Raw genomic sequence first — 24,174 nt, 5'->3', positions numbered from 1 at the left:
CACCTCTCCGAAGACCTCAATCTCGTCCCTCATGCTTTGAGAGAGTCTGCCAATCAAACTGCAGTTTTGTCATTTTTGTCCATCACAGATGAGAGTGATGATAGGCTGAAGAGCATTAATTAAACCATTACTACGTACTAGGCACTGTTCTAACTCAGCATCTGATGTGCGTCAACCCACTTTATCCTTACACAGCTCCTGCCTGAGGTAGGCACCATTCTTGTCACTTCCATGTTAGCGGCCACGGAGAACAGAGTGGTTAAGTGCCTTGCCCAAGGTCACACAGGGCACAGGTCCCACATCCCAGGCCGACTCTCTGCCCAGCCTGCTCTGAACCACTGTTTTTATGCTCTACTGCCTCAAGACCTAACCCCATGAGGTCAGGACCTCGCCTGTGTCATCTGCACCATTCCTGGCATATAGAGGGCCGTTCATTTTTGACTGAATCAAGAAGATGGCCAGGGCTACCAAGTGAGCTGAGGAACGTGAAAATGCAATTTCCCTCAGGTTTTTAATGTTCTGAACGTAAACCAGGGACCCCATGACTCCCTTTGCAGACCCAGGGGTTGGAAATCTGTCTTCTGCTTGACAAACTGAGACTCAGACTGACTCGGTCGAGGTGAAGGAGCCAGAGGTTACAGCCCCGTCTCTCTGAGAACACGTAATGTTCCTCTGTGAGCCAGGAGCTTCATCCTTGTTACCTCTGGGAGTTAACTGGACCACCTGCGCCCGGAGCCAGGGCACCGCCGGGAGACCTAGGCGGTCCAGACCGCTGCTGCAGTCACCTGGCAGACCCCTGTCCCCACCCTCTCCCCACCCTCTGCCGTTCCAGGAGAAGCAGCAGCAAAAGAGGTCCTAAGAGGAAACCCTGCAGCGCAGGCACCTCCAAAAGCAGCCGGCCGGTCTGTCCACCCCTGGCTCTGACCCAGCGGCCTATCCGTTGGGTCCATGGATGCCCGAAGGGTGACTGGTTGGGGAGGAGAACAGCGCTGAACTCACCTTCCTTCCCAAGCCTTTGCAGCCCCACTGCCAGTTCCTTTCCATGTTTCGGTACCAGTTTAGAGGTCCCCTGGGAGGGGCGGACGAAGGAATAAAACAAGGAAAGCTTTTAGTAGACGCTTGTGCTACAGACCCCACCAGCAACCCGCTCAGCATAGAGCCAGTCTTCCCAGGAAGAGCAAAGGCTCCTGCAGGGCGAAGAGAACAGAGCCCAGGATTCACACCCCGGTGCCCTGCGTGCCTGCCAGGCTTTATCGAGCACGGTCTGGTGCAGGCACAGCGCTGGGCTGAGGGCTGATGTTCTCTGAAGTGGGCATCCAGGGACACACAGAAATCGGCCCCACAGGACTCTCCATTTTCTCCGGGGACTGTCTCGGAAGACGGGGGTGGGGGAGCCTGGTTTAGTGCCCTCACCAACCAGGGCCACTCCCCTGTCCCAGGGAGCCCGCAGAAAAGGGCCACCGGGAGGTGCTTCCTCCTAATGTGACATCAGGAAGTGATGCCGAGGTGTCTCCTCCGGACAGGTAGGGTGGCTCCAGGGCTGTACCTGGAGCACTGTCCCAATCCTCAGGTGTGGAATGGGTTGGTGCTGTCCAGCCCTTGAGGCTTCCTGTGAAAGGGAGGGCCCGGAGAGACCTTGGACACGTCACGTGCCCTTTGGGGACTTCTGATTTTCCCTCCTGTGCAAGGAGGGGTCGGATCGGATTGCCTATACGTTCCCTTCCAGAGAACCTCTGTCCCCCAGTCTAAGACTCTTAAATTGTCCCCCACTTCGGGTGGGGAGGGGGGAAGAAAGGAGATGGAGACACTGGGGTCTAAAGGCCACCACGGGTGTTCACGGCCAAGGTCGCCACACTGTGAACTTGTGGGCTGGGCTGACGAAGGCGGTCCTGCTGTTGGGCTCCTTCTGCGCCCCTGGGTCTGAGTGAGGGATGGGGGCGTGAGGAGAGAGGAGGAAGATGGAAACGCGGTGACCTGCAGCGCCCCTGAAGGACTCACGAGCTTCGAAGATTTGCAATACCCAAATACGTGAAGGGACACGCAGAAAAGGGGCTGTTAAGAGGGACTCTCAGTGATCTCAGGGCAGGGCCCTGAACCGCAGCATAGAAACAGACCTGAGAAAAAGGAGCGAAGTCTGCCAGAGACTACAACACGGGCGGACCAGAGTGAAAGGAGCCACACACGAAGGACCACACAGCGTACGACTCCGTTCGCATGAAACATCTGGAATAGGCAGCTCCAGGGGGACGGAGAGCAGATGGGTGAGTGATCAGACCTGGGGGCCCAGGGGAAGTGGGGGTGACCGCGAAAGGGAACAGAGCTGCTTTCTGGGAGATGAAAACACTTTAAAACGGATCGTGGCGATCCATAAAATGTGTCGTGACGGCGCAGCTCCATGAAATGACTAAAAACCATTGAACTGTACACTCTCAGAGGGCGAATTCTACGGTATGTGAGTTAGAGCTCAGTAAAGCTGAGCCTATAACCACCGCCCCCCCACCGAATATGTATGCAGTTTTTGAGGTGACGTGGGGTTTTTGTGTTTTTCTGAAGTAAGAACTCAGAGCCGTCATCTGATCCTCACAGAGGTCACCACTGAAAAAAAGTTGAAAACATCTGCTATGAAGGGGCCCCTAAGCATAAGGGAGAACAAGCTGAACTCTCCAAACTAGAGCAGGCTGAGCATTGTCAGATAGTGAGCCTCCCGGCACTGGAGGCATTCAAGCAGAGGCTGGCCAGGCTTTCACTGGGACTGAGCTGGCACTGGGCCTCACCCTGCACTGCGAGAGCAGAAGAGCCCCTGTCTGCCCAGCTTCTCTCTCCTGTGTTCTCCTGGGGTGCTGTTCTCTTTACCTGAAACCAGACTTCTTGAACTGCTGAACGTAGAACTGGATGTCCTCCTCGGTGACCATCTTGCTGAGGCTGGGCTCCCCTGGCGTACTCACAAAGAGTCCTCCTACAAAAAGCCTCTTGTTTCCTCTCCCACCCCCTGGGTCAGGTGTCCAAGTTCCAATACCTGAGACCCTTCACCACCTCTGCTTCTTTTATTACTGCTCTCTGTCTCCCCAAGAGACTTGGGCTCCCGGAGGGCAATGACTCTGACTCGTGCTTGTGGACACCTGCCCCTGCCTCGCACCAAGTGTGCGCTCAAAACTTTTGAGGAATGAAGGACTGAACGATTGACTACGTGAATAAGTAAAGAGGTGGAAGGAGGGAAGGAAGAGGTGTTCCTGACCAGTGAGAGGAGTGTGGTCTTTAGGCTTGGAGGAGTTTAACCCCAGCCTGGCCACTCTGGACAAATTCTGTAACTCTTCTGAGACCCATTTTCCTCATCTGTAGAATAGAGATAATAGTGAGAGTTCTTACGGATGTCACGAGAAATATAAACAATATTACTAAAGGGGGCTAACCCAGTGTCTGATGCACACAGTAGGTGCTCAAACAAGTGATAGCAATCATCATTATTAATAAAAATACAAGGGAATGATGGCAAAGTAACAGGCTTGGGGTCAAGCAAGGTTCTGTGGGAACAGTGCCGGATCCAGGAGTCGAGGGGATGAGCGCCAGTCTGCTCCCGGCTCTGGCTCCTCACTTATATCCAAACTGGGAGGGAGAACAGGGGCTGTCTTCACGGGATGGAACTGAGCCTGATGGAGCGGAGGCCAGGGCACTAAGACAGAGGGGACCTGGCTGGGGGTCTGGCCTGATTTCCACTCTGCCTGCACCAGGTGACCCTGCAGAGGTCAGTTCCTCTCCTGGGTCTCTGTCCTAATCAGTAGAGGGTGGATCTGCCCTGAAGAGCTCTGAGAGTCCTCCAGGCTCTGACTGTTTAAGATCTTGAATCCAAAACGTCATGGGGGAGAGGAAGCCAAGGCTGTGTGGTCAGCCCAGGGTTAGGGTGGGTGCGATTCACCAGCTGGGATCTACGTTAAGCAAGTCAGGGCTTAACTAGTTCAGGGCGGGCAGGTGGCTGCTTCTGCCCACAGCTGGCAGATGCAGAAACACTCATTTAACGTTCGGCTGGTTCCCGTCATGGCCCTCCTGTCTCCATTCCCTCCTGAGAATGTCTCTTACCCATTTCACAGACTCTGTTCGTGGTGAGAAAAGTCTGGAGGGAGAAAAGTTAGAAGGGATGTCATGGGTCAAGCAAAGGAAACATGCAGGAACGGGGCAGCTAAAAGCCCTACAAGTGCCAGCAGACTATACAGACATGCTAAAGGCCCAAGAGAGCTAGGCGGGTCCTGAGCGCTCAGAGCAGAGGCGGCTCCCAGCCAGGCTCCAAGGCCAAGCCTGCTCCTGGGTGCTGGCGGGTCTTGGGAATGTAAGGACTTGGGTGTATCAACCAGTGGGAACAGGAGATGAGACCTCAGGTCAGATGCGAAGGTAAAAGTGAGATCCTCCCCACCCCTCCACGGTGAATCCGCTCAATCTGGGGTCCTCAGTTAAAGGGCGGACTAGAGAGAACCCACCCACCACGACAGAGGGATGTCAAAGGAGGTGGTCCATTCAGTTTGGTACTAAGAGGAGACCAAAAAAAAAGCTCCCCTGGGGATTCACAGCCACAAGCCTGCCTTCACGCGTGTTTCTGTTTGAATCCACACTACGAGATCTGGAAACCCCCACTAAGTGAAGTAAACGACAACAGCAGAAGTGAGCTTGGGCTGGCAATGCCACCAGAAGGCCTGGCAGGAGAAGCAAAAGCTAACCCGCCCAGGAGGGCCATTTCCTCCATCTCAGCTGGAGCAGGTTGGAGCAGAGTAAGCTCTGCTAAAGAGGAGCTCACAAACCCAAATTACAGAGCTCGCTCCCTACCCTGCCCCCCCCCCCCCCCCCCCGCACATACACACTAAAGCCCCATTGCAGGAGACAGCAAACACAGCCAACAGTAAGACAAGACTCTCCAGGAAGACCAAATAATAGAACTTGCACAGAGAGAGGATGAAAAATGAGGATGCTTCAAATGATTAAAGACCAAAGAAGGAACTGAACAAGAATAGAACAAGACTCTATTGAAAGAGATCAGAAGGCTTTGAAAAAGAACCAAATGCAACTTTCAAAATTAAAGATGGGCTGAACTACAGATGAGACATGACTAAAAGACACATAATACACCAGAAGGTAGACCTGAGACCAATTTCTTACAAGCAATGACAGAAGCTTCTAGAAGAAAATAATTGTCAACCTAGAATGCTATACTCAGATAAACTGTTCTTTGGGATTGAAAGCAAAATAAAGATATTCTCAGGCCAAAAAATTACGAGTTTACTGCTAACAGACACTTACTGAGAAAACTACAAAAGAAGGTACTTCAGTAAGAAAGAAATTTGAACTTAGCATAAAAGAGTGAGGTGACAGAAGTGGTCAGCAAAGAAACTGGCAAAAATCAGGCCAGCTAAGTAGGCACTGACCAGATACAGCAACAGCAACAGTGACTCCTAACACGTAAGACAGGAGGGTGGGGTTACCGCGTCTAGGCTCCTGTGGTTGTTCAAGAAAAGGGTTAGAAGCATCAATTAATTCTGCACTTTGATAAGCAATTATCCATATGAAAATGGTAATAACAGCAGAATTTCTAAACTGTCACCATTAAAATCCTTCTTTGATCTGGGTTTCATAGCCCTACTGGTGTGTGACAGAGAGGACAGGACCTTTCCTCATTAATGAAGGGACCAGTGGAGTGAGGACCCTAACTGCCCTAACTACAGAAGTCAAAGAAAAGAAGGCAAGTTGCTTATTCCCAGACCCTGACATCCCCTATCCCCCCATCCTCCCAGGGAAGCCATCTGGGGATCTGCACCCCTGCAGCTCCCCCTTCCTGCTTACCCCCCATCCTGCCTCCCACACCCCTCACCTCATCACTTGCTCTGAAGAAGCTTCTGAAAGTCCGATTCAGGTTCTGTTCCAGTTCAACCTCTGCCACTCCCTAGAACAACCAAGAAAGCAAAATGAAGGACTCAGCAGAGATCTTGGAAACTGATCTGACCCAAAGCCAGAAGCTCCCAACCTCTGTCCCATCCAGCCCAAGTTTCATTAGAAGTGCATGAATTTGAATTTTCATATTGAAACACGTTTTTTTTTTAAAAAAGGTTTGAATAAAACATGAGATGCTCACAGTGGTCCCGTCCACCCCACCCCACACCGGGGAGGTGGGTTTATGGCTGCTGCTTTCTTTTCTGTTTATCTAAATCCCTACAGTGGGAATGTATTACTTATAATAATCACTTTATTATTATAGGCTGGGGAGCCTATAATAATAAGAGTATGGCAGTGTATGGTGGTCCATTCTGGCTGCTATAACACAATACCATAGATCGGGTGGGTTATAAACTCAGACATTTATCTCTCACAGTTCTGTAGGCTGGGCAGTCCAAGATCAAGGCATCAGCAGCTTCAGTATCTAGCGACAGTTTGTTTCTTGGTTCATAGATGGTCATCTTCTCACTGTGTCCTCACATGGAGGAAAGCACATGGAGGAGAGCTCTCTGGAGTTTCTTCTAAAGGGCACTAATCCCATTCATGAGGGCTCCACCCTCAAGAACTAATCATTTCCTCGAGGGATCATCTCCTAATACCATCACATCAGGGTTAGGATTTCAACACAGGAATTTGGGGGGCTCACAAACACTCAGTCTAGAGCACAGCGCTGGCCTACTTTCTTCTCCTCCTTTCCAACTGCTCACCTGAACCAGCTAAACTGAGTTGCAGGATGTTTTCTGAAGGGGCGCCCTACTTTCTCAGCTCTGTGGTTTAACGTATTGTAACTTCCACCAAGAGCACCTACTTCCCTCAGCTTGGCCTTCAAGAAGCCTTCAACACCTGTGCCAAACACTGCCTTCTCCAAGAAGCCCTACCCTCCCCCATCACAGTGAAACAGCTCAGCTCTTCCTGGATCTCACAGAGCCTTTCATGTCCTCTCCATGGTCCACCCTGAGAGCAGGCAAGCTCCTACTCATCTTCTTCCCCAGGGCATCTGTGACTGGTCCTGGATGGAGCAGAGGCTGAACGTATGTTTGTTCCTTTCCTCCGAGGAATGTTCCCGCAGAGAAGGGTCCTGTAAGCCAGGTCAGCAAAGTGTTCTGGTGGCCAGCGGCCCTCAGACCCTGCACACTTTAAGGTCCTGCTACCCTGCACTCATTTGTTCTGCATATGGCACGTCATTGAGAGCTCTGGATCTACGAGACAGCAGCACTGCAGGCAAGGAAAAACATTTATCATCAAGCAGTGCTGGATCTGCAGTTCGAGATTTTCTGAAGCAAGCAATGCTGGCATGTGAATTACAATCCCCTCACATGTGTAAGATTCCATTATGACAGAGAATCAATCGTGGCCTTCAGTTACGTGATGAATGTCGAGGCGAGAAATAGCCATGGAAGGCAGTGCATTTTACGTGCTTAATAAACACCCTGCACGTTGCCACGGGTCATCATTCTTATTTATTGAGAGCAGTCCCTAGCTGCTGTTCATGAGCTTGTGATGTGTCTCAGTGTGTGGAGGAATCTCCACGAGTCCAGAGGTCTGGACTGGCTGCAGAGCTCAAAGAGTACTTAAAAGAGCAAATGAATGTCAAAAGCGTCAATAAAAAATCAAAGAGAGCCCAAAGGTAGATAAGTCTCTCTCCCCACGTGAAAGCATGTCAGATCAACAGGGATGAAGAGGACAAAGGTGAGGGCCACAAAGCGGAGAAGATAAGAGCATTTGTACTCTGGTTGTGTGCCCTGCCGATACCATCGGACGCTCTGTAATTCATAGAAGGTGATACCCTATTTTTAAGTCCCACAGACCAATGACAAGCCTCCCACCAGTCCAGCTGGATAGTGTTCCTCCCTTTGTGCTCCTGCTCACAGGAATTAAAGGATGAACTTTGGAATCCAACAAACAAGGCTCCAAGCCCCACCACTACTACTTATTAACTGGGCAACTTAATCTTCCAGAGCCTCAGTTTCCTCATCTATAAAATGGCAGTTTTGTAAGGATGATAGGAGATAATGCCTGTTTCTGACCATGCCTGGTAGATACATAGGAGGGAGGCCAATAAATGGTGATTATTGTTATTATTATTATCTCCATCGTTAAAGTTATCTAGTTGCATGAGAACTGTCTATTTTTGGATCTGGTCCCCTCACGAGCCTGTGAATTTCTTAGGGACACACACTGTATCTTACTCCTATTTTATTCCCACTGTGATAGCACGGTAATAGCAGGTACCCAACACAGGCTAGAAGGTTGGGAAGAAGAGAGGGGAAAAAAGGAAAGAATGTGAGATAAAGACTTTGGTGGGGGGTGACTTCTAAACGATCACGTGGATTATGGCTTTTATTTTCTTGCCCTCCATTGCAAGCTCACGCTCATCAAAGAGGGTGTGAAATAAAATCCATATTTTATGGCAGCACAAGAAAAATTTAAACATAAAAAAAAATCTTCTCTGCCCTTTGGCCTCCTTTCTCCCCTCCACTGCGCACTGCGTACCTGCATTATGCATCGACCAAACCTCCCCCATCAGCAGAAATACCTGCTCAACCATAAAGAGCAATATTCTCCCAGCATCAACAAGACAACTCCTTAAAAGATAACATTCCTTCCTGACGTCGTAAGGGGCCACGATGAGCCATGACCCACTACTTGCTAGATTGTGTAAACTGTCAATAATACATCATGTAATACACAGCCCTCTGTCTCAAAACATGTAACTGCGTTTTGACCTCGAACAGGCAGAACAGCTCTCAGAACCTTCTGAGAGGCTGTCCCCGGGTTATAGCCCTCAATTCGGCTCGAACAAAAATTTCCATTTCTGTCTCAGATCGATGGATTAAGTTTTTTGTCGCAAAGGTAATTCTCCTCCAGCTTGAGGTGGAGGGGAGCAGTAAGCCTACAGAACTCTGCTCAATGTTATGTGGCAGCCTGGCTGGGAGGGGAGTCTGGGGGAGAAGAGATACACGTATATGTATGGCTGAGTAGCTTTGCTGTGCACCTGAAACTATCACAACATTGTTAATGGGCTACACGCCAATATAAAATAAAAAGTTAAAAAAAAAATGAACGAGTCTGCTCTACTGTTACCCCAAAGCTATCACCTGGGCAGGCAGCTCTAGGTTCTAAGGAAAAACTCCTAGAACAAAGCCTTTGGAATTCCATGAATCCTGGAGCTTTGTCTCAGAAGACTCTGGGGCTGTTTAAGGAGAAAGGCTTCCTAAGAGTCAACACAGAGCTCATGAAGGATTTGAAGTATAAGAAACCAACCTTGGAGCTTCCCTGGTGGTGCAGTGGTTGAGAGTACGCCTGCCGATGCAGGGGACGCGGGTTCGTGCCCCGGTCCGGGAAGATCCCACGTGAGCCATGGCCGCTGAGCCTGCGCGTCCGGAGCCTGTGCTCCACAACAGGAGAGGCCACAACAGTGAGAGGCTCGCGTACAGCAAAAAAAATGGAGCAGGTGGTGCTGAAATTATCCAGCTGATTCTATTTGTCTTTGCTGCCCAGAGCTGCCTCCTCTTCCCTTTCTTACTACACAAATGCAAAGGCCATGATCCCTTCTCTGAGAAGAAAAACACAGCTTTTGATCTGAGTTTCCACCAGACTTGGCAAATTCACAGGACAGGAGAGTAAACGTTGGCCAAGAGTTCAAAGAGCTCAAGGAGCTGGATCTTAACCTGCAGTTTGTCTAAGCCGCACCTTGAGGTGCTCAGCAAACTTGAGCAACAGATGGAAGGGCTGGGGGCGGGCGTCTGGACCCCTGAGTGTTCCTGGACACGGCCTCCAGGCTGGAGAGCGGTGCGGAAGACGGGGTGGGGTGGGAGGAGGGACGGGAAGGAGGGGCTCCCAGGCCCCACCCCTGATCAAAGAGTTGCTCTGTTATGTTTTATTCATTGGCTTGAATTCAGCTAACGTTTAAAGCTATCATCCACGTGAAAACCATCCAACTAGACCATCCTTTTTCTGATGAGGAAACTGAGGGCCATAGATAGGAAGGGACTTGGCCAGTCCGTTTCCTCACCAAGAAGGAGCAGACAGGCTGGCGGGACGGGCCCCCCACCACCACCCATGGTTTCTCCTTAAGACCCAGCTTGATGCCCATCCGGACCAGCCCCAGTTGCTGGATTCACCCAACCGCTTCCTGGGAGCCTTTTAGTGGCCAGATGACTAATTTGAATATCGAACATTTCCCTGCCAAGAGGCTTTGTTCTAAGAACAAAACCATCCTCCAACAGCTACCACAGACCAATAAAGGTACCAATTTTTCCACAAAGACTGTAACAACCTTTGAAATGAAAATCCTTGCTCTACTAGGACTGCAATTAAGTAAGCATCTTTCCCCTGAGGTCCCTCCTTCCATCAAGACCTTGAGCTTATCCTGGTTTGCTCCTCCCCTCTCTGCTTCGATGCACAGAGCACACAAAGAAAGTCCAAACTCCCTCCAAAGTGTGGCTTAAGAGGAGGTGTGTGGGCTTTGAAGTCAAACAAGGCGAGGTCAACATCCTGACCCAGTCACGTACCTGATCTCAGGCGAGTGAGGGAGGCTCCCAGAGCCTCGGCCCGCTCAGCTGAAAAGATGGGAAAGAATGCCACATACTGTTGCGAACAGAACCACCTGGCCCAACAGGCACTCAAAAGCAGCAGTTGCAACCCAAGTGTCCATCAAGGGGAGAATGGATGAACTAAAAACTCACACAATGGGATATTATTCAGCCTTAAAAAAAAAAAAAAAAGGAAATTGATACACACTCCAACATGGATGGATCTGAGGACGTCCTGCTGACTGAAATAAGCTAGACACAAAAGAAAAAAAGACTATATGATTCCACGTATATGAGGTACCTGCAGTAGTCAGATTCATAGAGACAGAAAGTAGGTGGGTGGGTGCCAGGGGCTGAGGGAGGGGAGGATGGGGCGTTAGTGTTTAATGAATAGAGTTTCAGCTCTGCAGGATGAAAAGAGTTCTAGAGATGGATGGGGTGATGGCTGTAGAGCAGTGTGAATGTACTTAATGCCACTGAACTGTACACTTAAAAATGGTTAAGATGGTACGTTTTGTGTTATGCGTATTTTACCGTAACTTAAAAAATAATAAAGAAAAATAATTTTTAATGAGCTGAATTCTGTTGATACATACCCTAAATGTAGTTTGATCAAAGGTAATACATAGTGAAACCACTACTTCCCTTTTTCTATCTCCTATAACTAATACAGCCTAAAAGAAATAAAAAGCAGTAATTCTCAAAGTATGTAGTCTGGAGACCTTTGGGGGGCCCTGAGGCCCTTTCAGGGAATCCATGACAAAAAACTTTTGTAACAATACTAACATGTTACATATCCTCTTTATTCTCATAAGCGTACAGTGGAGTTTTCCAGAGGCTCCAATAACATGTGACATCCCAACAGACCGAACGCAGAAGCAGGTAGGAGAATCCATCTGTCTCTATTAAGCCAGACATAAAAGAGGTTCGAAAAATGTAAAACAATGCTATACTTCTCACTACATTTTTAAGGAAAATAAAGATTAAAAAAAAATAAAAAGATGTTATTTATATCAACATGGGCACATTATCCTTTTTTAACGAATCGACAGTTTTAAGTTTCAATATCTCGTATGGTAAATACCAGTAGATATAACCCACGTGAACTAAAGCTCTTTGAGGTCCCTAATAATTTGTAAGAGTGCAGAGGGGGCCTGGGATCAGAAAATCGCAGAATCACTGTTAAAAGGGAACCTGAGCGAGATAGTCAATGCCCTGCGTGATCCCCTCCAGCCACTCTTGAGTGGAGCCAGCTGCCCAGAGGTCTCTAATTCACCGAGAAGGACGGCTGCCCGCCCATCACTACCTGGGAAGTGGCTGGATCACCCCCCTCTCGGGGCTATGGTCGTTGTTCTCGAGGTGTGGCTCCAGGACCTCACCAAAGAACTGTGACTCCTTTGGCCCCATCAAAAACCTACTGACTCTGAACTCTGGAGGGGGCGTCCAGGGATCTATGTCATAATTAGCCTTCCAGGTGATTCTGAAGCACACTGACATTTGAGGTTCATCGGACTAGACGGTCACAGAAATTGACTGAGAATCACAGAAGACAGCTGTCAGAGCTGGGAGGTTATGCGCACGGGGGTCACCTGGGGGACCTGGTTAAAAACGCATATTCTCATTGGGCAGATCACAAAGGGGGCCCGTGAGTTTGCATTTCTAGCAAACTCCCAGGTGACACAGATGCTGCTGCCCGCCCCCTCCCCGACTCCGCACCTCACCTGAAAGCCCAGGGCCATCCAGTTCAGCAGCTCTTAGCCTTTACCGAACTGCTAAGGTTCTGATGAAAGTTAGGGACTCTTCCTGGAAAACTGCGTGCGCCTATTAAACTCTGGGGGCAGTTTCCAGATGTTCCAGACCTTCTGAAGTTCACCTAAAGGGTCACTGACTCTTTGGTTACCCTCTCTTTCTCATCTCATGACATTTATCCCTGAGTTAAGGGGTTTCATAAGCATCTTCAGTCACTCGTCCCCTCAGGCTGGCAGCCCCTTCTCTCTCAGATCCCCCCACCCAAATCCTACTCACCTCCCTGGGTCCAGTTCAAATGCTCCTTCCTTTGCTGAAAGTTAACTGTGTTTTCTTGTGGGCTCCCAGAGTAAGCTGGACCTCCATTACAGTCCTTTCTGCTGCCTTATTCCCTGGGTGTCTCTTACGTGCCTGTCTCCCCAAGAGTTGTTTAAGCCCTCAAAAGTTGTCACTCATCTCTAGATGTCCCCCGAAACTGGCACACAATAGATGGTGCAGAGCTACCTGCTGGATGAACCAGTTCTTTACAATTGACACTGGTCGAAACATTTCTGACATTTCAACAGATTTGTCAGGCTCCAGCCCTCCCCCCAATTGCGGGCCACCTGTGTTTTGCAGCAGTTAGGAGTCTTCTTACGAATGTCCAATTCAAAAAGATAAGAAAGAAAATGGAAAAAAGAGGTGGAAGAGAAAGAAACGGGCACACAACCCCACGCCCTCCCTCTCCCTCTGCTGCATGTGTGGTACCACAGCAGTGGGAGCCAGAGTGTCAAGGGCCCGTCGTAACCTATCCACAGGGCCTGGGGGCTGGGCCAGGGGAGGAGGCAGACAGGTGAGAGCAACTCTGACGCATGGGGCACTCGAGGTGATGGCACAGCTGGGCGGGGTCGCATCCTCTGGGCACACAGAGGGCAGTGGGAGGGGGTTGGGTTTTGGGGGCTGGGGACCAAGCAGAGCCAGAGATTGAGAAAGGGTCAGCTAAGAGGTGACAGGGACCCAAACACCAGCTTCACAGTTTTATTTGGGGCTGTTTCCTTCCCAATCCCTAAAGGCTGAGGCAGCTGCCACTCAAGAAGCTAGAACAAGCACTTCATTTCTCTCCCACCACCAGATGCTTCTCACCAGTCTGAGATGCACCTGAGTGATTCAAACACCTGGGAAAGGGTGACAGGCAGTGCATCGCACCTTGGTCTGGGATGCTGACTTCTAGTCCAGCCGAAAGAATTAGATGGGGGCCCCCTACGATAAGCATTAAACCTACAACAACTCTTTACTAATTCCGACATCGACTACAAACTTGGGGCTGCTTTCCGGGCCTTGCACAGGGACACGTCCTCCTTCCTGTCCCATGAGCCCGGGTCTCATTCCAAATAAGTCAGTTTCTCATGGTCCCCACCTGTTCCAAGCTGAACTGTGTCTCCCCCAAATTCCTATGAAGTCCTAACTCCTAGTACCTCAGAACGTGACTGTATTTGGAGGTAAGGTCTTTAAAGAGGTAATTAAAGTAAAATGAGGTAATCAGGGTGGGCCTGATCCAATGTGACTGGTGTCCTGATAAGAAGAGGAAATCTGGACAGGGACACACACATACAGAGGAAATGCCACGGTGAAGACACAGCAAGAAGAGGGCCATGTACAAAGCAAGGAGAACCGCTTTAGAAGAAACCAACTGTGCAGACACCTCGATCTCGGATTTCTGGCCCCTAGAACAGTGAGATAATACATTTTCCTGTTTAAGCCCCCCAGGCTGTGGCACTGGGTTATGGCAGCCCTAGCTGACTAATGTACCATCTAAATCATCTTTATCTCTCAAGATCAAGGTTACTTCAAACTAATTCAAGACACTGTGGTTCAATTCAAGCCAAAGGAAGCTCTTTAGCTGTCCACACTCTGGGCTGTGGCAGTGGGGCTCTGGCCTCAGTGGAGGGTGTGATACCCAAGCATCTTGTCATGACGTTGCCGGAGGCGCCTGGTGTCTTACTGAATGAGTCAGATTATTGCTTGCATCAAGAAGTTCCTCTTCCAAGCCACCATCTTACTAATTAAAATCATTCTTGGAGAAGAGTTACTCGCCAAATCAAAACTGGGATGGCTGTGACCCTCGCTGGCAATGGTACCTCCTATGAGCAGCAGACGGGCTAGGGCTGGAGGAGGGATGTGATGAGATGCTCTCGTGCTCTTTGTCAATTAATCTGATCTATTCTTCTCTCTTTGGAGTGTTAGGAAACATCTTTTATCCTCTTTGGAATTACCCAGACATAGCTGGGCATCGGGGTCCAGGGCCCGTGAACAGAGGAGCAGGTACCCTCCACAGATGAGGGCAGCTATGGGGGGTGCAGCCAGGCCAGATGCTGCTGTTTCAGTGAATCCAGTGAAAGGAGGCAGCCACACCCATCACACATCATCCAAACCCCAGTGGGCATCTTTGAAAGGCATCTTGAGCTGTGGCACATGGTGACACCTAGAAACCTTGCACACCTCTCAAAGGATGCTTGGGGCCTGATGCAGGGCTTTTAGGCTCTGCCACTCTCTGTAATCACAGATGTCACTCCTCAGCAGAGATATCAAATCCCTGGCAGGAGGCCAGGAGCTGTCACCACCAAGAGGTGGGTTTCACCAGCCTCTCAGCCAGAGAATTGAGAAGAAGCGGCTCCAAAATAGAGTTCGGCCCCCATTTCCCAATTTCAGAGAAGCAGGGGAGCCCCACACACCATCCCCACCCCTCAATCCCCTTATCACCCCAAATACACACACAGAGAAATGCACCGTCAGCCGGGAAGGACCAGCCCCGCTCTGGCGCCAGCTTCACCTGAACCCGTCGGTGAACTCACTTCTCATTAAAGCCACAGAATATTCAAGGGGACAGAGATAAGTCCGATCAATGGGAAGAAGGAAAGAGGAAGGCAAAAGAAGAACAAAACCCTGCTGGGATCATTGCTCACAGGGCCCCAGACTTACTGGTTCCTGGAAGTAGAGCTGGTAATCAAAGGCAGGATTGGCTTTGATTCTCTCCATTGGGGACACTTTGGGATTTGCTGGTATGAAGGGAGTATTCAAGCTGGCCACTGCCCTGTGGAAAGAAGAGGTGTCAAGACACAGACCCCATAAGAAGACAGTCTGTAAGGACCAGAAAGGACCTCATGTGTCAGAACCCAAGCTCAGAGTGGGAGAGTGCTACACACAAGATCTCACACCAGCAGTGCAGGGAGAACGGGACCTGAAACCATACTTCTTGACTCTCCAGCCCAGTGTGTGTGTTTTGTTTTGTTTTTTTTTGCCACTAAACTGCAGTATTTCTCACCTACTTGCCTTCAACAAAGACACACGCACGTTACGTGCAGTATATCCACCTTGATTACAATACGTGAACAGTACAATCTTTCTCCGGTTTGTAAAAACACAGTCATTTCTTCCTTCCTTCACTCACTGTTTCCTCTGTGTTGAGTGTAATTCCACGCCACATACTAGGGGAGAGAAAATATGAAACCAATACTCCAAGAGCTTATAGTCTAATAAGGAAGGCGAGTCAAATACACCCATGACTATATTATGAGATAGACTGCAAAATGAGGCATAGGAATTCCTACAAAATACCACAGGAATTCAAGGAGATAAAGGATTTCTAGGTTTGGGCATCATGGAAGACCTTATGGAAGAGATAGCATTTGAACTTGACTTTTACAGGTGGGGGAGAGGTGGGGAGGGGAACCAATACCTGCAAGGGAAACATCATGAGGTCGTCTGAGCCAGTTCTAGAATGAGGCAAAGCTTGGGGTTGAGTCTGATGGAGCGAGGAGTCTACAGGGCGAGAAGCCAAGTGCTTAATGGGGCATCTTGGGAAATGAAGCCAGAAAGGCTCGTGGGACCGGGAACATGAAGGGCCCTGAGTCTGGACTTGAAGCTGCAGAAAACCAAGAAAGCCATGAAGGCTTCTGGGAAGAGGTGAGAGTGGATGGAAGCTGCAGTCAGGAAGTGATGTATCAAGCAGCGATCCATCACGTGGATGCACAGAGGGGGAGAAGCCAGCAGACGACTAGTCATCCTGAGGGGAAGAGGATGGCAGCAAAAGGAATAGAAGAGAGGGTGAATTGGAGAGACCACACAAAGGCAGAATTGATAGAAGTTAGCCAGGACTACATTTAGCCTGGCTGGTCGGCAAAGAATTCCGTATCCCACGCTTACCCTGTGGAAACTTGTTCCCAGAAAAGAAACAGATATATAAAATAGGAGCAATGGGATAATTAGGGCAAATAAAACAATCAATGGAAGGACTGGTGAGGCTTAACCAGCACCAACCAATAGAAATATAATGCAAAAAAAAAAAATATATATATATATATATAATGCAAGCCATATATATAATTAAAATTTTTCCAGTAGCCAAATTAAAACCAGTAAAAAAGGAACATTTGAGATTAATTTTAAATATTATTTAATATTAATTAACTTAATTTTAAATTTAATGTTAATTTAATATTGAATCCAATATATCTAAAGTATTAATAATTTCAACATGTAATCAATATTAAGAATTCCTAATAAGATATTTTACATTCTTTCTTTCATACTAAGTCTTTGGAATCTGGAAGGTATTTTCTACTTACAGTAATCTCAATTCAAACTGGCCACATTTCAAAAGTTCAATAGCCACGATTAGACAGTGCAGGTTAGGGTATAAAATAAGTTATATTGATGCCTATAAGTTCCTAATGCTACCACAGGGAACCTATTTTAAGCATTACTTAAATCACAAGTCAAGAAATTCTAGCTTTTACTAAATATTCTGAACAGAGTGGGGTTTTCTTTTTAATCGCTTTGACATATCATTTATTCCATATATAAAAAAATCATCACTAAACGAGATGATAATATATAAATGCTGCTGCCAACTGCATTAAGATGAAGAAAAAGCTGAACCACAGCCTCCTTCTGGCAGCAGCGTCTCCAGGTGATTGTTAAAGAAAGGATATAAAACAAACAAGTGAATAGACCCAGATTTTAAATAGGTTCCCAAAGCTTATTTCAGTAGAAAGGCAAAACCAAGGATTCCAAGAAATATTCCACATTAAATGTGGGCTTTTTTTTTTCTTTCATTCATTGTCTGGCTAGAAAGGCAGAGATTTGTGCTGTTAGCAATATCCTTAAATAAAACATGCTCCCAGACCCAGAGATGCGGGGTCCCATCCTGGACAGCCCTGCGAGAGGGTCTCAGCTCCCTCCCGCCCTCCCAGAAAGGAGGTAACAGGGCTGCTTTGATGAGAGCAGACGTGGAATGAGCAACTACTCCAGAATCAACAGCAGGCAGGGTGGAAACAGCACAGGAGAAGAGGAACGGGGAAACCAGAGCACGCCCACATCTCGGATCTGATGTTACTCTGCACACAACCTCATTTGGCTCACGTTAAATCTTTTAAAATTCTCACAGGAGAACTAGATAAAGTTTAATAAAACAACAACAAGTGGAAACCATATGTTGTTGCTCTATTTCTTTTTGTTCCCTTCAAGGAGCATCTAACACTGCCTGCAGGGTAACTTTTTGGTGAACTTGATTCTTAAGAGCTTTCTTATCTCACTTTTGAATGACAGAGAGGACAGAGAGAGAAGCTAAAGAGATCGAAACAGCGTGCAAAAACTTTAAAAATACTTTAGGAAATGTGTGATTCTTTCTGGTCTTTGAGATCATCCAACCATTTGAGCTGGGGCTGAGCTGAACAAAGTTTCTCCAGCGTTTCCATTCCTATAAACTCAGCCAAATAAAAAGTAACTGGATTAGTTAGGGAAACACAGATGGCTGCTAAGGATGCTGTTTTAATTAATTTGCTAAGATCCGAGGCCGAAATGGGAGGTCAGACAGGCTTTAACTGCAGTTACCAGCTCAAATGGGGTGTGGCCACAAAGACCACCTGACTCTCCAGGTTCAAAACCCATCACCTGAAAGCTCCCACTTGTGCCCTGAAATGTCATTCTGAGAATGATTATGAGTGATGTGATGGCGATCATGACATATCATTCCAACCTGACATCTGTTTTACTGTATTTTGCAGGTCAAAGGGTCGGGTAGGAGTGACCATTACCACTTTGTGGTTGAAGATACCAGGGCCTAACGGGTGAAGTGATTTGTCACGTAGCCAGTTCAGGGTAAAAGTGAAAGCCACATTTTCTGACTCTGACCAGGGCTAAAGTGTCTCCTGGCACTCAGTTCTACGACTCTGACATCCCCTGCTGCCTCACTTCCTCCCCTCAAAGCCCACCCTCATTCTCCTGCATTCCCACTGGCTACACAGGCCCTGAATTATTCGTTGCATTACTGGTGATTGGGACAGGCCTTGTGCCCAAGACGTTAGCTCATTAAACCCTCCCTACTTATACACAATGAGCTAAGGAGCTACGGTGTCACCTTCCCAGGTAATAACCTATTGTTTTCAAGAAGTTTTCTGGAATTCAAGACCTGAGGAAGGAGTCTAGGGAATTCAAGTCCAGTCTGACCCAAATTCTTGATGCCCGAGGCCTAATTACCTCACTCTCTTGGGGTAGAAAAGAGCCATATTCCACACCAGCATGCCACCCCAGTCGTGGCCAATGAACACAGCTTGAGCGATGCCCTAGAAGGACAAAGAAGGGGGCTGAGTGTGAGTAGCTTTCCGGGACAGGAGATGGGATGCTGAGAGCCGGAGGCCTGGGGCTCCCCTTAGGCCTAACCGCAGCAGCAACGCCCAACACCCGCCCTCTTGAAGCCTCTGGTCCCATGTACGGGCCCCGCCGACCCTGCACACAAATGGCTGGCCTCTTAAATCTTCTCAGAAGACTGAGGCCATTGGCCATGAATTCCCTCTCTACCTTCCCACAGATCAAACTTTGTTTCACCTCCATTCCTCCCTTCTGTCTTCACGTTAGAATGACACCGCCCCTCCCCTCCGTGCTCATCTTTCACTGAGTGGTTATTATTCTGTTCCCCATTCTTTCGGATCTTTTCTACACGCCTCAAAAGCATCCTTTACCTCCCAACTTCTCCCTGCGCCTTCCTCTCCTCTGCTGCTGTAACCACGAACGACCACAGCTCCCTTCAGGCAGGATCTTCTGTGTCACAGGCCCTTTATCTGGAATCCTCCCAGTAACCTTCGAACTCACATTTTACAAATGAAAAGATGGCTCACAGGGGGCGGGTGACTTGCCCAGGCTGCACGGATGGTAAATGGGGGAACTGCCATTCAGACCCAGGTCTCCTAACCTAAACTAGGGCTCCCTCCTCTATGCCACCCGCTGGGCGCTTTAGGGCCTCCGATCCGCCCCGGCCCCACCACCAGCTGGAAAGGAGCTGGAAAGGTGGTTCCTTGCCTCAGCTCTCTGCCACACTCCGTGGCCTGTGTTCTCCCGCTTTTCACAATGGTTTATATCAGGTGCCTCCCTAACGACCTTCCTAAGTCCCTCCAGTGGCTTCTTCCCTGCTACGCCCAAGTCCACTGAAACTTCTCTCTTTAAGGCTACTAATCACTAATAATTTTGTTCCCCTCTTGGTTCTCATTCTTCCGATTGTTCTGCAGTGTGAGTGAAAAAAATGCTGCCTGGCGTATCAGTAAACAAAGGATGTTGCAGCCACCAAGTCACTGCAGTCACCCCGCTGGTGAACCCTCAGGGAACTCAGGATGGAGACAAACAGGCTGCCCACTGCCAAGCCCTCAGTCACTGCAGCCACCCTCAATGGGGCACCCGGAGGGGATTCAGGATGGAGAAAAGCAGGATACCGGCCCCAGCTAGCAGAGGTGCATGTCGAAGGAATGATTTCTATGAGCCCAGACTCTTGCACCTTCCAATACAGAGAAAAATGCTAAATTCCTTAACTTGAGATACGTGGTTTTCTTTAATTAAGAGTAATCTTTTGATGTTCCGACTACCTAGACTTTGTTGCAGAAACTGCTATATATCCTGCCTCCTCTCTTACCTCTCTGGAAGCAGTCTCAGAGCTATCTGAGATGCTGTATCGGGCTTACGTCCTCAGTTTGTCCACCACATAAAACACAATTCTCAACCTTTAGGGTGTGCTTTTTTTTTTAGTCAACAGCAGCATGAGGCATTTCCTTTGAAACATTCTTCCCTGGGCTTCTGTGAAACTCTGCTTTCCAGACTCTTCTTACTTCCCTGAGTCTACGACTCCCTCTCTCTACCTCTCACTTGGGACTATTCCATGGCTCAGCCTTCAGGCCTGTCGTTGGGGAGCTCATCTCCTCCAAAGGCTTCAGGCACCACCTCCAGGTGGCAAATGACCACCTCATCTGGTCACCCAGGTCATCCAGGTTGGCCCAGTCTCCTTCCCACATATCCTAGTCATGACTGGGCCGGGGACGGACACCTGACCCAGCTGGCCAGCAACCACAGAGACTCCCTCTCAACCATCAGAATAAGAGACGTTCCCAGCCAGTTGGAAATCTTCTAGAAAAAGTCAGGAGTGGGGCGGCCACACTGGGCCTTAGCTATCCCCATCACACTCAAAAGTTCCAAAGCCAGTTCCACAGGACTGAGAATCTGCAGAGGATGGGACATGACATTGTTACCGCACGTCCTACACCAGGCCCTGCTGTAGATCTGGAACTCCTTCGTCATCTCAGCCCCCCTGTACTGTCACTGTCCTGGCTGGGCCCTCTGCCCCCTCAGCCATGCTGCGGTGTCTCCCTTCTGCCACGTGACCTGACTGAAGGTGGCAGAGGATGTACCTGAGTCTCAGAAGAGTGTGTGTGCTCTGCGGCAGTGTATTCTCAGATGACCACTGTTGATCGTTTTCATTGAGTTTGACATTCCAAACCATGTTAAACGAAGACATTCGATTTTAAATATGTCAAAAGGGATGGAAGTTTTAAGAAGCTGGGAAGTATTAGCCTATCGGATGTTTCCCAATCTTCTTCAGCTGGCACTAAGGCTCTTCATCTGGCTTAAAGCCAACAGAGACATTCTATCCCCTGGAAGATGCTTTTCATGAAACAAGAACCAAACCAATCTCACCTCTATATTCTCCAAACCTGTCTTTATAATCCCTTCCGACCCACCACCCCACCCTCCCCCTCCCATACCACTCCCTTCAGGGCTCTAACAGCTGACACCTTCAAAGGTCACAGCTTTTCTTTAATTGCCCACTTCCAAACAGAATTCTCCAAAGAGATGAGTTCAAAATAATTACTTACCAACTTATCCAGGAAGGTGACCATGTCCTAAGAAAGAAAACACACACACAAAATCAGAACTGTATCCATCACCTCAGCGGCTTCGAGGTTAGAATGACTGTGTTTGCCTTGGTTACAGTCTGAATTGTGTCCCCCACCTTCCCCACCCCACCCCCCCGCGAAATTCATATGCTGAAGCCCAAACCCTAACCCCTGGTACTTCAGAATGTGACTCTATTTGGAGATAGGATCTTAAGTAAAGATGTGATTAAGTTAAATGGGGTCATTAGGGTGGGTCCTGATCCAATATAAGACAGAAGATTTGGACACAGACACATACAGAGGAAAGACAAGAACAACAAGAGAAGCCACCACAATGAGAAGCCTGTGCACCGCAACGAAGAGTAACCCCTGCTCGCCACAACTAGAGGAAGCTGGCACGCAGCAACAAAGACCCAACTCAGCCAAAAATAAATAAATAAACTAATTAATTAATTAAAAAAAAAAAGGCAACAACAGATATGTCCAGAGGGCCAGACTGCACGCCCCTCCTGGCAGCAGTGGCATGAGAGCAGAGTACGAACTGCAGTGGCTGGAGTCATGGCAGGACAGGCATTTAGAAAGTTTCTTCCCTTCTTTGGCCAAGTATTAGTTGAAAGAAGTGCAGCCAAACATGTATCCAAAGGAAGCATTATGCTTCCAGAAAATACTCAAGGAAAAGTATTGCAAGCAACAGTAGTTGCTGTTGAATCGGGCTCTAAAGGAAAGGTTGGAGAGATTCAACTAGTTAGCATGAAAGTTGGAGATGAAGTTCTTTTCCCAGAATATGAATGCACCAAAGTAGTTCTAGATGACAAGGATTACTTCTTATTTAGAGATGGTGACATTCTTGGAAAATACATAGACTGAAATAAGTCACTATTGAAATGGCATCACTGAGGCTGCCCATTCCACTGAAGTTCTGAAATCTTTTCATCATGTAAATAATTTCCATGTTTCTCTTTTATAATAAACTAAGGGGGAAAAAAAAGCAAGCACAGATGACAGGTGCCATTGGTGAAATTACACACATATTTTTTTAGAAGGAGGCTCACAGTATTGGTGTAATTCACTTCAATCATTTATTTTCATCTTCCCCCCCAAAGAGAGGGGAACAATTATTGAATGGTGTCAGGAGGTCTTTGGAACCCTCTGTTATATGGACTGAATGTCTGTGTCCCCTCAAAATTCCTATGTTGAAGCCCTAATTCCCAGTGTGACTGTATTTGAAGACAGGGTCTTTACAGAAGTAATTACAGTTAAATGAGGTCATGAGGGTGTGGCCCTGACCTGATAAGATTAGCGTTCTTATAAGAAGAGTCCCAGAGAGCCGGCTCTCTCTCCCTGCCATGTGAAGACAGTGAGAAGGTGGTCACCCGCAGGCCAGGAGAGGGTGCTCACCAGAACCTGACCCTGCTGGCACCCAGATCTCGGAACTGTGAGAAACACATTTCTGTTGTTTAAACCACCTGGTCTGTGGTGCCTTGTTATGTCAGCCCAAGCCGACTAATGTACACACTAATGGGGAATTTAGCTGAGGGTTTCCCAGAAATCCTATAATGTGCAAAGTGAGGTTCCCGATGAGGAACCAACAGACTGTCTGATGTAAGAGGGTCTCTAAGGGATGAAGGGTGCAGAATTGTGGTCCAGCTACAGTGGTTGAGGTGAGCTGGGACCCCCATCAGTGAGAGAAGCGATTAAGGAGGAATGGGGGAAATTAAATAGGTGCAGGGACGTCTTTACCTTCTCCTTCTAGGACCCCCAGCTGATGTTGTCCAAACCACTCCCTCAGCACTACAGTTTTATTCATAGCATCTCTCTGCTTTCTTCTTTCTTTATTATTCCTTTAACTTTGGGGTTCTCAGACTGGCTCCTCAGACTTGTCCAAGCACGGACAAGTCCCACGCTCCCCTTACGAGACATCAAGCCTGCATGTGGGGCCTGATGGGGTGCTCCAGGCAGAAATGTGACCCTCCTAGATGAAGGCTTTCTGTAATTTTAGCATAATCACTGGCATCGCCAGTTTTCTGGCCAAGCGGGAGGCTGTTTCTTCCTCTTGGTCCCTCCAGCCTTTGCTTTTGCTCCAGGGCTGATGGAGGTTTGGGTGACAGTCTCTCCTCACCTCAGCCTTGGCCTTCCCCTGCAAGCTCTAAGATGAGGGTCCCTCTCCCCGATGGTGCATATGCCTATCTTAGAACAGGAATGCCTCTGCAGTCCCCAGTCCACACACTAACTCCCTAGGTCTGGCCAACAATGTGTTTACCACAATAAAGTGATTTTTTTAAATTCTCAGAAGGGAAAGGTGATATGGTGGGGTAGCTAAGAGCAGGAGCATGGGAGCTACTACAGGGTTTAAACCTGGCTCTACAAGCTGTTGACCTCAGGCAATTACTTAACCTCCCCATGACTCAGTTTCCTCTTCCATCAAATACTTAGAAAAGTACTTGATATACAGTCAACGATGGCTATTATTTCAAAATACTTCGACTTTCAGAAAGAATTTGTACCCAAATGTTGTGAAATGCTGCTTTCCTAGGATTTAAATGAACACCCACACTTCTGTCTTATATCAATGAAAACACAAGGATGGAGAAGAAGTTACAGATGTTACCCAAAAATCCTTCTTACGTTGCATAACACTTCCATGGAATATTCTTCTATTTCTGCAATTAAAAATAAAAGAAATACACTTAATTTGCATGTTTAAAAATTACCAGAAAACTAAAAGA

At 48.1% G+C, this 24,174-nt stretch overlaps 1 protein-coding gene and 1 pseudogene across 1 annotated transcript in view; one reads left to right on the top strand and one right to left on the bottom strand.

Annotated features, from left to right (window-relative positions):
• EPHX2 (epoxide hydrolase 2) overlaps positions 1-24,174 on the bottom strand; it is a 57,523-nt gene that overhangs the window by 4,437 nt on the left and 28,912 nt on the right. Inside the window, exons 9-16 of the mRNA XM_027087929.1 lie at positions 24,074-24,108; positions 21,428-21,454; positions 18,771-18,856; positions 15,213-15,324; positions 5,852-5,923; positions 4,075-4,108; positions 2,854-2,956; positions 1,000-1,069 (exon numbers count right to left, since the gene is read on the bottom strand). Of these exons, the coding sequence (XP_026943730.1) occupies positions 1,000-1,069; positions 2,854-2,956; positions 4,075-4,108; positions 5,852-5,923; positions 15,213-15,324; positions 18,771-18,856; positions 21,428-21,454; positions 24,074-24,108 (539 nt within the window). The remainder of the gene's footprint in view (positions 1-999; positions 1,070-2,853; positions 2,957-4,074; positions 4,109-5,851; positions 5,924-15,212; positions 15,325-18,770; positions 18,857-21,427; positions 21,455-24,073; positions 24,109-24,174) is intronic.
• On the top strand, positions 21,975-22,612 carry LOC113610112 (10 kDa heat shock protein, mitochondrial pseudogene; annotated as a pseudogene).

The sequence above is a fragment of the Aethalodelphis obliquidens genome, unplaced genomic scaffold, assembly GCF_003676395.1.
Source record: "Aethalodelphis obliquidens isolate GAN/ISIS:26980383/991018 unplaced genomic scaffold, ASM367639v1 scaffold61, whole genome shotgun sequence".
NCBI lineage: Eukaryota > Metazoa > Chordata > Mammalia > Artiodactyla > Delphinidae > Aethalodelphis > Aethalodelphis obliquidens.
This window is presented reverse-complemented; position numbering and strand designations above follow the sequence as displayed.